The sequence below is a fragment of the Heptranchias perlo genome, chromosome 26 (assembly GCF_035084215.1).
Source record: "Heptranchias perlo isolate sHepPer1 chromosome 26, sHepPer1.hap1, whole genome shotgun sequence".
In the NCBI taxonomy this organism is placed as follows: Eukaryota; Metazoa; Chordata; class Chondrichthyes; order Hexanchiformes; family Hexanchidae; genus Heptranchias; species Heptranchias perlo.
In genome coordinates, this window is record NC_090350.1 from 22,477,267 (window position 1) to 22,490,911 (window position 13,645).

Sequence of the window (13,645 nt, forward strand, 5' to 3'; positions counted from 1 at the left end):
TAGGCTGAAGGATTTCATGGAGAGATTGAGGAATTTTTGCAGTGGTTACGCCGACTTGAGAATCAGTTGGCAGCATCTAAATCCACTGGAGGTTTACCTGAGACAGCCCGGGAACAACTCAACGCACATTTGGTAACTAGTTTAGTTATCTCCTTCAAAACCAAATGATTTAACAAAACAATGTCCTTTATTGTTTCCATTTGATGGAGTATAACTGGACTTTTTCTTTTCAAATACCTTTATTTAAAGTATCCATATGTAGTCTGTATAAGTTCCAATGCTGTCTTTTTTCCAGTCATTTAGTGGCATTTTATGTGTGTGCTGCAATCTCTGTCTACATCCAACATGAAATGCGTGCATTCTAACCAAAAATTCAATATATTTCATGTAACTCCCCTTGTGGTGGGAAATGTAGCTCACTAAAAGCAGAAAAGGGGGAGGCGAAATAGATCAAATCACAAAAAGGAAATTCAAAAGCAAGTTCACAGTAACAGAATTAGACTTGTCATGTCCTCCAGCATTAGGTTTGAGAATATCATGAACATTCGTCTCAATTAATGGCTGCCATTAAAAACTTGTTTTAAAAAGTAGTTGGCCATGCAGGAGATAAATCTTAAATGGGCACAGTCCTACACTGTTAATCTAGATCTCACAGGCACACCACCCAAAATGGCTGTCTAAATCCTGATTTAACAATTCAAGGCTTTAGACTCCTCAAATATTTAAGAAATAAGCCTCATATGACAAGACAACCCACAAAGATGCTTCAACCAGAATTAAGGAGGGGCTTACCCCAGCTACAAGCTGACCAGCTCATGCACCAGAGCATTTGGCAAAAAAATTCATTGAAAAAATCAACTGTGATTCATACATTAGTCTTCCAGTTTATATCTCTCATTTATAGTACTTTTCCCTGAGCAAGCTTTTACCAATGCCCCTCTGCAACTGGTCACTATGATGTGCTCTAGAGTAGTGCCAGTCAATTTTTTTCCCCCTTCCAGCCTGATCCTGGGAACTCTCCAAGAGATCATGGTGCAGACAATCATCCCATCACCGTGTGGCAGAGTGTACCTATTGCTAATTTTACAAATTGCATTGAGTTCCTCCTCAAGATCCAAAGAACACATGGACTCATCCATGTCATACCAAAAAGTTAAAACAATGTTAAATGTAAACTTGAACCACCCATATTAATGCACAATAGCCAAAGTTCTAAAACTTTTGGGGTTGAAATTGTGATGTGCAATATTAATGTTATTACCATTGTATGAAATCCTTCTATCTACTGTTTTATTTCATTAAAATAGTGGACTGTGGAATTTTATTCAAATGCATTGAGGTGTTTCTTTTTAATTATCACAGTGCACTTTCTCGTAGTCTCTTGGATTTTTATATTTTTAAGGATTACAAAGCATAAGACATGAACCAGCTTTCCTGTACATTTAAACTTTCAAGTAAAACACCAGCTCTATCATGACACTAATGACTTATATATGTTCGCCAATGTATTATGCTGTAAATAATGTGTAGCAAAACTATACAGTGATTTCACAAAATCTGTGAATGCAAAAGATCTTCTCTACAGTAAACAGATAAATATAATCAAAATAAACAAGGAAAAAAAACTTGTGAAGAGAAACTGTTCACTGAACATGCTAACAAGAGAACGATAGACTGGTTGTAAAAATTGCATTCTATTTTTTTAGGAACTCTACAGGGAGTTTTGTGCTAATGAGGAGACGTACAAGAACCTGCACAAGAAGGGTCGGCTGTTGCTGAGTAGCCGTGACGACACTACAGGATCTAATGCTGAACAGTGTGTGACATTATTAGAACAGAAGTGGCAATTGATGAGCACAAAGATGGAGGAAAAGAAGGTAGGAGGGCCAGCAATATTAGCAGCATCAACAGTGTGAGGACAGGAATGATTTTTTAAAAAATGTACCATCGTTATTCCAAGTGGGAGGACAAAGACTTGTAATATGGAGAACAGCAGTGTTAGTTCTTGATGTATTTAATGTTTCTCTTCAGCACTTCTAGATTTTGAATGAACTGTATTGAACTTCTTATGTTTTTCCTTTTTAGACCAAGCTAGAGGAGGCGCTCAACCTCGCAACAGAGTTCCAGAATTCCCTGCAGGATTTCATTAACTGGCTTACACAGGCAGAGCAAAGCCTGAACATCGCAGCTCCTCCTAGTCTTATACTCGATACAGTCCTTTTCCAGATAGATGAACACAAGGTATTGGAGTTCTGGAATATACTTTGGGTAGAGGAGGCTTACATCAGGGGATTAGACCTAGGGATGGCAGACAGTCTCATGTGGGGAATTAAGGATGGGAAAAGCGGTATTGCTTCACTCCAGGGGATTAGGAATGGCAAGGCTGCTTCATTTCACTTTTTGGGATGGGAATGGGGTGACTGCCTCGATACTTGGGATGGGAATGGATGACCGCCTTGATACTGGGGATGGGAATGGATGACTGTCTTGATACTGGGGATGGGAATGGGGTGAATGCCTTGATACTGGGGATGGGAATGGGGGACTACTCGACACTAGGGATGGGAATGGGGTGACTGCCTTGATACTGGGGATGGGAATGGGGTGACTGCCTTGATGATGGGGATGGGAATGGGCTAACTGCTTGATACTGGGGATGTGGTGACTGCCTTGATGCTGGGGATGGGAATGGGTGATTGCTCGATACTGGGGATGGGAATAGGGTGATTACTCGATACGGTGGATGTGGTGACTGCCTTGATACTGGGGATGGGAATAAGGTGACTCCTCGATAATGGGGATGGGAATAGGGGACTCCTCGATACTAGGGATGGGATTGGGGTGACTCCTCGATACTAGGGATGGGATTGGGGTGACTGCTCGATACTGGGGATGGGAATGGGGTGACTGCTCGATACTGGGGATGGGAATAGGGTGACTCCTCGATACTGGGGATGGGAATAGGGTGACTCCTCGATACTGGGGATGGGAATGGGGTGACTCCTCGATACTGGGGATGGGAATGGGGTGACTCCTCGATACTGGGGATGGGAATGGGGTGACTCCTCGATACTGCGGATGGGAGGACTGCAGCAATTCAGTAGACTGGAAATGTGGTTTGACAACTGCTTCACCTCAAAATCCTTTAAAACGTGTCAGTACACCAAAGCATTCCTGGTTTTTCTTTACACTAAATAGTTTGAGAAAATACATTCATTGTACATTAGACAATAATTTATAAATATTAGAACTATTGTGAAGAATTTGAACTGTGTGTTTAATTTTACAATCCATTTAACAAAGTTCTTAGTAAAATAACAAATAAAAATAAATTTAAACACGCCTTTACTGCAGTCAAAACTGAGACTTTGTAACATATTAAAAATCACATAGTGAAGCAGTACAGTAGTGCTGTATGTTGTGGTCCCCAGCATACTGTGTCAGAGTCTAGGATGAGGACTCAAACCCTCGATTCCCAATCTCAGCTGTGATATTGTGGGTTTCCCCACATGGAGAAAAGGAAAATAAAAGGAAATGGTGTCCAGGCCACAATGAGATACATCCTAATGACTAGCTACAGAGCAGCGCTGACAGAGCACTTGCAGCGTCACTTATGAGGTCCCTATTCAGGTCTGAGAGTGCCAAAAGCAGGCAAAAGATAATTCAGTACCTCACAAAAAGCACACCTGGTGAGGAGATTAGTTTTAATTTATCTGTAGAGGTTTAGCTAATACCTGTTACTTTTTTCCAGATTTTTGCCAATGAAGTGAATTCTCATCGTGACCAAATCATTGACCTGGATAAAACTGGAAATCAACTGAAGTTCCTCAGCCAGAAACAGGATGTGGTTCTAATAAAGAACCTTCTCTTCAGTGTGCAATCACGCTGGGAGAAAGTGGTACAGCGTTCTGTCGAGAGAGGAAGAGCACTTGACGAGGCCAGAAAACGTGCAAAGCAGGTATGTAGAATCAAAGTGAATATTTGAGGACTGGATTTTTTCCTGACTTATTTACCAAGAGCACTCCTTTGGGAAGATTTGTTGGTTAACTAGTTAAAGACCAAGTGAGAAAAGTAAATTTTTAATAATATAATCAATAGCTGATTAATCATCACATCGTTCAAAGTTTATATTCTGTTGTCTTCTCCAAAACTCTTAGATGCCCACAGCTCCCTGGGCTGGCTATTTGAAGCTTTCAACTCTCACACTATGCAGCAATCATTAATATGACAGTAATAAAGCTACCCAGGTACCAGAAGTATCTTGATTACTTGAATAGCTACTAAAGCAAGCCATTTAAAAAATTTTCTTAGAAAAATGCTTTAAAAGTTTTAGTTTGGCCCACAGTCTCTTTTATGTTTTTCCTTTCCTTATCTCTCTTTTCTCCCATTCTGTATCTTTCATATTTACTGCTTTAACCTTTGGTTTATTTTTGATTTTTTTTAAGTCTCAATATTTTTCTCCCCTTTTCCCTCCGTCTTCCTTCTTGGATCGTAACTTAAGCTGTAGGAATACCAAAGTTTCCTTCTTTTATATTGGAGGAAAAAATAACATGTACATAAAAGCCAGAAGAGGAAATACAAATGTTGAAGGCACAAAATTGGTGATGCACTTCAAAAGGGGTTTGTAGGTTTCCTAGGGAACCATGCTTTCATGGAAACAATTGGATTTTTACATTAACAGTGATGCATTCTGGTTAATTTACACTTTTTCAATATATAAAAAAAACAATGATATTTGGACATTCAACATATCAACCAGACCATCACTTGCCCAAAAGTTGCATCAACATTCTCCCACATCCAACCCAATACCCTCTTCAGTTACAGTTCACAGAGACTGTACCCCATCCAACTACCCAGCCTTTCACAGAGACACACTCTCCACCAACCGTCCCAGTTCATAATGACATTCTTCTCCCTTTCTCTCCTCTATTTAACCTAGCACTCTTCTCCACCCCCTCTCAATTTAACTTTGGCACACTTCTCCCACCCCTTTCATCTCTCAGTTAATGCACTTTCCTTCATCATCCCAAAACACCAATATCTGCCCTCCCACCTGAGTCCTACTACAAAGTGCCTCCAACCACTGCATACAATGAGGCTGGAACACCTATTCTCACGAGAATTCATATCCTCACTGTGCAGTACTGGGCATCACTTCATAGCAGGACCTGGGGCGGAGGCTCGGCCTGCATTGATTTTGGTTAGCGAGCGCTGTCACCAGAATGTTAGCTGTCAGCGTGAAATGTTGACAGTTGGCATATATGAGAGGAATGCCTTCAAAATACCCAAGTCCTAATTCTGACTCAAAATTGCAGAAAGTTGTTATTAGCAGACGGCAAAGCTCAATACCATACCTTTGGTGCCGTTTGATGAGTGGCACAAAAATTAATTTACTTGGTGCATTATGGGTATTCATACATCATCATAAAAAGTGATTGTTTCTGTAAGCCTTCTCTCCCATGTAATCTTCCTTAAGTGGGGGAGAGAGAAGAACATTTCACCCTGCAGAGCTCTCCAGCAGTCCTGTCAGTACCACTCCCTAATCCACTCTCTTGGAAATATCCTTGACAGCACTCGGCTTACAGTAAAATTACGGTTATCTTGGCTAAGACTGGTAAAGATTCTGCACTGGAGAAAGGCTGAGTGCCAGAATCAGTCAAAATTGTAATTTCTAGTTTGGAGTCCTTTGCTCAAAACAATTTGTTTGAGATTATTTTTGTTGGCACTTAATACTTTGAGGAATATTACTATGTCATTTTAAAATGCTGATATGCACTGAACCATTAATAGTGATAATTCACTTGTACACATTTTTATTTCTTTGCTCAATTTGAGATGTGTCTGGAACTGAAAATAACCTTTGCAAAATAAAGAGCAACTTAAGTGCAAAGATTGACAGGTATTTTCCCCCATTAGTTTCCTGCCAATTTTTTTTCCACCTTTTAGTTTTTGAAATAATTTAATTTACATAGCTCCACGGAATCCTTATTTCCATCTATTTTAATGGTGCAAGTATTTTGTGATGATGCAAGGCAAATGGGTTCTTCTGCAGTTTCTTGACTAAAATGTAAATTTTGATTTTGATCCATGAGAGTTTTTCAGAGTATTGTGTTTTTATAACCTCAGTTCTATGAAGCCTGGAAAAAGTTGATTGACTGGCTGGAGGAGGCGGAAAACAATCTGGACACTGATCTAGAAATTTCCAATGATCCCGATAAAATCAAATTGCAGCTTTCAAAGCACAAGGTAAGAAATTTGATGCTCCATTCCATAAAATGGAATCTGATTTTTTTTTTATGGTTCAAAGCGCAACTTACATCGATGTTACATTGCAACCTCCAAATGTTTCCCCTTGCCTCTCCTTTGTTGAGGATGGTGACTCTTGCTGGTGTACTTTTACACAGGCAACTTCAGCTCTCCAGTGCCTTAACGAGGTGGCCACTCTTCTTGCCTAATCTTAGGCAAGCTATTCCACCACAGGGACCAGCACGGCTGAGTCCAATCCTGCTGCCTGATGTCTACACATACTTACTTTGGAAGGGGTCGCTGAGTAACAATCAGGAGCAGGATCCCTTGCTAATTTGTTTTTCACAACCTCCTCATGAACCAGCTGAGTTTTAACTCCCTCAGCTAGGGATGGGCAATAAATGCTGGCCTCATCAGCGACGCCCACATCCCATGAACAAATTTTTAAAAAAAGCTCTGTCGTGTTTAAGATTTTTCCACACCGTTCACCTGAGGAAGGAGGAAGCCTCCGAAAGCTTGTGGAATTTAAAATAAATTTGTTGGACTATAACTTGGTGTTGTAAAATTGTTTACAAGTGTTTAAGATTGTCTAATTTAGCTCATACCAGGGACCTTCTTGGTCTCTTATGGTTTGGTACCATACCACCCAGTTCAGACAGGTAAACACAACCAATAAGGATGACTAATAGCAAGTCATTTAAATTAAAGCAAAGTTGAAAGAGAACAAAATCTTAATTCTTTTACATAATTCATTTTTTTGTTACTCAAAGTGAGATACAGCGATTTTTTTTAAACGTATTGTTAATATGTCTGCATGTACTAATATCCCTCCTCCATGGTTGTTAGGTACTGATATCTATTTTGTAAATTATATTTCTCCTCTCAATTTCAAAATCACCTGAAAATACAGCCCAAATAACTAAGTGATTAAAACCACCCAGACTGTGAACTGGCAGCAGCCATGTTTTTTTCACTTCACAATTTGACTTTAGTTTGCCAGAGTTCATATTGATGGGAATAATATCTAATGCTTAGAGAATTTGGTGTTAGCAAATCCCACCAGAAAAATGTATGCCATTTAGTCCAAATTATAGTATTTCAATTTACAGTGTCTGTTGCAAATGGGAACAGATGGGCCAAATAAACACGGAACTAGCAGTTTGCCTCCCATTTGCAACTATAAGCAAAATAATAGTTGGACATAAATTGGCCTGATTTTCACCCATTCATAGACAATTGGTGGAAAATCTAGAGCGTTTTTACCCGAGTACGCAGCACTACAGTGCACTGTTAACTGACGCGAGCTTATGTTTGCAGTTTGCTTCTTAGTGGACGCAATTTTTTTAAATATCTGTTAGAAGTGGCTCTGGAATTGCATAGTTGACATTTATTCATGTTTTATAAATGTGAAATTTGTGTTTATTGTGTGAAACCAGAAAGAAAATGAGTGCAAGGTTTGTGCCAACCTGGGGGCATTTTGGTCTGAACTCAATGCAGGCAAAAGGGTTAAATTCATCAAACTGCAACTGTAACTAAATCTGTATAGTGTTTCTGAATGAGAAACCAATCCTGGTTTCTGAAACATGTGGTTAAATAAAACTCTTTGCGAATGAGCAGTTTAAATATTGCCCACAGATGTGCAGGCCTCAAATTAATATTGTTTCGAAGCTTTAAGATCATACAAATACAATTTTGCGAATTCGGTTACAAAAGTTGGAGCCAAATCATGTGGCGTATCACAAGTAAACTGAGTTGAAACGTCCCAATGGCAATTAAATAAACATTTTAGGCATCAACTCAAAAATGTGTATACTTTAATGACCAAACTGATGATTGCCAAATCGAGATCTGATGTGTTGCTCAGAGACGTACAGTCTGTGCTCTTGTATTTCAAATGTTGCTGTGCTTTTTTTTTAAATTTAAACTAGGACTTCCAAAAAACTCTGGGTGGGAAACAGCCGGTGTACGACACCACAATCCGAATGGGCCGCTCTATGAAAGATAAGGCCTCACTTGCAGATGATAGTCAGAAATTGGATAATCTGCTGGGAGAAGTGCGAGATAAATGGGACACTGTCTGTGGCAAATCTGTAGAGAGGTGAGTGAGAACAATTAAGGTTTTAGCATATTATTGTCTAGGATCAAGTGAGATTTTCTAGCCAAGAAAATGATAAACCATTGCCATATATTTGTGTATTTAGTAATGATTAGCTGCTTAAGAACTGACAAAGTTGCTTTAATTGGATTTACTGTCACAAGTAAACTGGTTTTAACTTACTTGCTGTGAAATGAAATAATCTTCTGTATATAGAAATAGAGTGCTTTTTCAATTAGACTAAATATTTAGTAGCAACTCTCTGCAGCCTTATTTTGGATAGATGATGCATGATATTACATCAGACATTGTAAGCAAAAAATAGATTTAGTCACTTCTTAAAAATGAAGGTTATTTGCTGATAAACTATATCCATTTTATTTGCCTACAGGCTCTTGTTTCACACCTTTAAGCATAATATTTAGAGGGTGTAGCTTTACCAAATACTAAGGATTGTTAATGTTCCGGTCCTATTTAGGCAGCACAAGTTGGAGGAGGCCCTTCTGTTTTCAGGACAGTTTACCGATGCACTCCAGGCTCTGGTTGACTGGCTGTACAAGGTCGAGCCACAGTTAGCTGAGGATCAGCCTGTCCATGGCGATCTAGATCTGGTGATGAACTTGATGGATGCTCACAAGGTAGATTATTATTGTTAAGAAGCCATTACATTCAGTCTTACATAGCCTCACTGAAATATTAACAGCTAACTGAAAGTCCTATATGGCTATACATTTCCATGAAAAGTTAGTTTTTAGTTTGCGCTGAAAACTTTACAGAAACAGAAGTTTCTTAAGTTCTACTTCATATCAGTAAATTTTACACACTGAAACATTTCTTTTTTCTTGTAGGTTTTCCAGAAAGAACTTGGTAAGCGCACCAGTAGTGTACAGGTGCTGAAACGGTCAGCTCGTGAATTGATTGAGAACAGTCGCGATGATACAACCTGGGTGAAAGTTCAGCTGCAGGAACTGAGCATAAAGTGGGACATAATCTGCAAACTCTCTGTCTCTAAACAGACGCGACTTGAGCAGGCACTTAAGCAGGTGAGAACACCTGATGGTTTTTAATGATATTCAGAATTTGTTGCAACTTAATAACCGAGTGAAGGAAGCACAAAGTAACTGCCTATTTCAGTTATACTATGGTGGCACTGCGCTGATAACCCTCCCAATTTTGCAGTGATGTAGTTTGTTATCAATAGTAGAGATTATGATACAACAGCTGCAATAAGATCAATAGCAGGACCACCACTTCTTGTAATGCATATCAACTTAAGTTTATCTGCAACCAGCATGTCACCAGCAAAATGTCCCACCATGCATGATGCAGTGTATTATCAATAATTTTCCAACTACACTAACTTTGTGTTATAGGAACAGGAGTAGGCCAGTCAGTCCTTCGAGCCTATTCCATCATTCATTCAAATCATAGCTGATCTGTACCTCAACTCCATTTACCTGCCTTTGATCCATATCCTTGGATACCCTTGCCTAACAAAAATCTATCAATCTCAGTCTTGAAAATTTCATTTGACCCAGCATCCACAGCCTTTTGGGGAAGAGTGTTCCAGATTTCCACTACCCTTTGTGTGAAAAAATGCTTCCTGAACTCACTTCAGGATGACCTAGCTCTAATTTTAAGATTGTGCCCCCTTGTTCTGGATTCCTCCACCAGAGAAAATAGTTTCACTGTATGTAACCTATCGAATCCCTTCATCATTTTAAACACCTCACTTAGATTGCCCCTCAACTGTCTAAACTCGTAAGTACAAGCCAAGTGTATGCAACCTGGCCTCGTAATTTAACCCTTTAAGCCCTGGTATAATTCTGGTGAATCTGCACTGTACCCCCTCCTGAGATTCGGTGCCCAAAATTGTGTACCCCAAATGGGGTCTGACCAAGGCTCTGTACAACTGAAGCATAACTTCCACCCCTCTGTATTTCAGCTCCCTTGAGATAGAGGCCAAGATTCCATTAGCCTTTTTGATTACTTTTTGTACCAGTGCACTAGCATTTTAGTGATTTGCGTACATGGACACCTATATCCCTCTGCTCCTCCGCAGTTCCTAGTCTCTCGCCATTAAGAAAAGAGTTTTGATTCATAATTTGGATTTGCCCTCAAATGAAAGTTGGATGGGAAGGTGGGAAACATGACAAGAAATCTGTATCAAAATCAATTACTTCTATGTGTCATAGTCATGTATAGTTCTGTAGAGCCCATGATCTACAACCCTCCTTTCTCACCACCATTCCAAAATAATGTGAAGGGTCAATTTAATTGCAAATTAAAACTTGATTATATTTTTTATGTGTGTGGAAATTTTTTGAAAGATTAATCTAATTACTATTTAATTCTAACATTCTACTTTAAATGTCTGAAAAAAACTGATTTATGTGATATTAATCACCATTATTGAATTCTGCCACAGGCAGAGGAATTCCGTAATGCTGTCCATGTCCTCCTGGAGTGGCTTTCTGAGGCAGAGCAGTCTCTTCGATTCCGAGGGGTTCTACCAGATGATGTAGAGGCTCTGCAGTGCTTGATAGATTTACACAAGGTAAGTCGCCCAGTTGAATGGTGAAATGAGTTTCTTTGTATTAAGAAGTCCAGTGTATTTAATAGAAGTGGGCTGAATATTAATCCATAGAACCACCTTCAACATGAAATATGTGCATTTGACCTTTTTGTTTGACCAAGTTCCATTTTAAAGACAAAAAAATTAAATAGTTTGTTTATAATCAGACTCTAAAATATTAAATTTGAGAGCTTCAACATTAAAAGCTACACAATAATGAGACAGATTTGCTGAAAATCCTAGAATTTACAGAAATGAAGAGAATGCCTTGGAATGTTCCTGGAAATAAAGGTTAAAAATGCTCTGTTTTAGATAGCTCTAGAGAAATAGCATTGTACAATTGGCACCAAACACGCAGCAAAGTATTTAGTTAAATATGCCATGTGCAATTAATTCTTAATGGTTTGCTATATATCGAATCTCAGTAAATTTGCTGTATAAATGCAGCCCTGTATTACTTTAGAAAAGCCATGGATGTTTAAAAGTGTAGTTTAAAGGTTATCTTCCTTGTATTTTTTTTGTGTTCAAAATTATTATATGATAAAACTTATCATTTGATTTAAAATAAGCTAAATTAAAAGGTATTTATTAATATATATGGTGTGTCTTTTTGGCAGGACACTGTCTATGTACAAAAGTGTTCGGAAAATATTTTAGTTACAATGTTTTTGGGCACGTCATCGTGTGTAAGCAATAAGATGTTGCATTTGACGCAAGTTATGTCATTGTATCTGTTACCAGGTATTTTTCCTTGAATCTAGTGTCCTTTTAAAAAAAAATCAAGTATTGTGCTGCTAATTTTTCCTTAATTGGATGTTGCAGGAATTCATGAAGAAAGTGGAGGAGAAGCGTGTAGATGTAAATAAAGCAGCTGGAATGGGAGAGGCCATTCTGGCAGTGTGCCACCCAGACTGTGTCACCACTGTCAAACACTGGATCACAATTATCCGAGCCCGCTTTGAAGAAGTAAGTGGGAGAGGGAACGAAACAGATGATGAGATCAGAGTAGTGGAAAAAAAATTACATAAAATGAGATTAAGATACCTGAATGGTAGTCTATTAGTTACACTGCTACATCTACGTGTTTAAATCCTAGATTGACATTTTTTTCTAACATTACCCCCAGAGGATGAATTTGTTAGTCTTGAACAACTAATCTGTGAGGACAGAAAGATATCTGTAGTCTCTTACTGATCACGGATCATTGATGGATTTCATGGACACCTTAGTGTGCTGGATTAATCTGAAGAAGATAATGTGGAATTCTAGTGTAAACTGGGAAAGAAGGTCGGGCAAAATTACACAAAGGATGAATCCAAGTGAAGTACAAGATTGCGTCTCGCTGTAGAATTTAATATCAAGTTTTGTTTTTTAATTGTACTGAAGAGCCTGTTTCTGCTTGGCTGTTTTTCTTTCCAGCAGCTCTGGTCACAGTTGACATGAACCCCTAGCTGGGAATAGAGAATGAATAGTCTGCAGCCCCAATTTTCCAAGTCCAGCAAAAAAGGCAGTTGAGCTGGCCATTTTCTGATGGGAGTCCCTTCACCTAATTTGGATAGGCTACTGGCAAGTGACTAGTTTGCCTGTAGACCACTTGACTGGACAATCCGGTGAGGCAGCAGCTCTTAAGGAGCAAAAGCTCGCCATTTTTGAGGAAGTTGTAGTGGTTACAGAAAATTTGACTTCAGGACATGTCTCAGGGCTGTCATGTGCCCAGTTTATTTGAGCAATGTGTATGCTGTGTGGACAGATCTCAACCAAAATCAGAACATTTCAAATGAAATCTCAGTTTTAATATTGAAATGAGGCCCATGCATGCCAGGTGCACAGTCTCATTTTCGGTCCCCAAATTGCCCATCGGAAAACTGAGTGCCCTGCAAATAGATCAAGCAGACATTTTTTTTTCCAGCTGAGCTAGGCTCCTTGCTACTTGCTGAACCTCAGAAAATCAGCTCATGTCTCAGCTGCATTTTATTCCTATTCTGTACACTGATTAGTCAGGAAGCTGAAGTTGTATACTTACAATTACACCACAGTCTTTCCTAGAGAATTATGTGACCAGTATGTGAGAAGCAGCGAAAGTCATTGCAAAGATGTCTCAGCTTTGAAAGTTATCTCCTCTAGGTTAAATGCATGACAAATGAGGTTTATAGGACGAGGGAACCTTACTGTTAAGCTATTATTTTTCTCCCTTTCCCTTTGCACAGTTTATTATGTGATTGTGTATTATAGCAGTGTCTCTGTTCCAAGGCTGTTGGACTTTCATTCCAAGTGTTTAACAAAATGGTTAATCCTGTCTTATAAGATATAACCTTATAGTTAATTATGCATTATAAGGTATTCATTATATCACAAGTGATGATTATCAACATGAAAAGTCTCTTCTATTCTATGAAGTTGATGTCATCACTGAGAGCAGATTGCATTGTGAGGGAGAACAAAAGGTTCCCAGTGACACTTACATAAGTTGCACATCTTTTCAGTTTATATTTAAAATTAATAGCTACACCTAATTATGATTTTTATCATAATTTTCTGCGACCCAATGTATGGTTCAATGGCACAGCTAGGAACAAAAATTTAGGCCCCAACTTATGGTGGATGGCCCGAGTGGTACAAGGGCAGCTCAGCTTGTAGTTTCAGCTCGGCCCTCTGCTTCTTGGTCCTGTGGAGCAACGAGAAGGACTCAGCGGGATCAGCAGATTAACATCGCCACGTTGAAGGAG

The 13,645-nt window shown here is 39.0% G+C and overlaps 1 protein-coding gene across 16 annotated transcripts in view; it reads left to right on the forward strand.

Moving 5' to 3' along the window:
• The window catches only part of macf1a (microtubule actin crosslinking factor 1a), a 523,722-nt gene that overhangs the window by 475,095 nt on the left and 34,982 nt on the right, over positions 1 to 13,645 (forward strand). For 15 of the 16 annotated variants that reach the window (XM_068006497.1, XM_068006495.1, XM_068006501.1 and 12 more), the window contains 10 exons: positions 4 to 132; positions 1,707 to 1,877; positions 2,086 to 2,241; positions 3,752 to 3,958; positions 6,130 to 6,249; positions 8,178 to 8,347; positions 8,823 to 8,982; positions 9,193 to 9,387; positions 10,773 to 10,901; positions 11,742 to 11,885. In XM_068006497.1, coding sequence (XP_067862598.1) covers positions 4 to 132; positions 1,707 to 1,877; positions 2,086 to 2,241; positions 3,752 to 3,958; positions 6,130 to 6,249; positions 8,178 to 8,347; positions 8,823 to 8,982; positions 9,193 to 9,387; positions 10,773 to 10,901; positions 11,742 to 11,885 — 1,581 coding nt within the window. Of the gene's footprint in view, positions 1 to 3; positions 133 to 1,706; positions 1,878 to 2,085; positions 2,242 to 3,751; positions 3,959 to 4,157; positions 4,245 to 6,129; positions 6,250 to 8,177; positions 8,348 to 8,822; positions 8,983 to 9,192; positions 9,388 to 10,772; positions 10,902 to 11,741; positions 11,886 to 13,645 lie in introns of those variants that run through there. The other variant, XM_068006507.1, reaches the window with a different exon arrangement.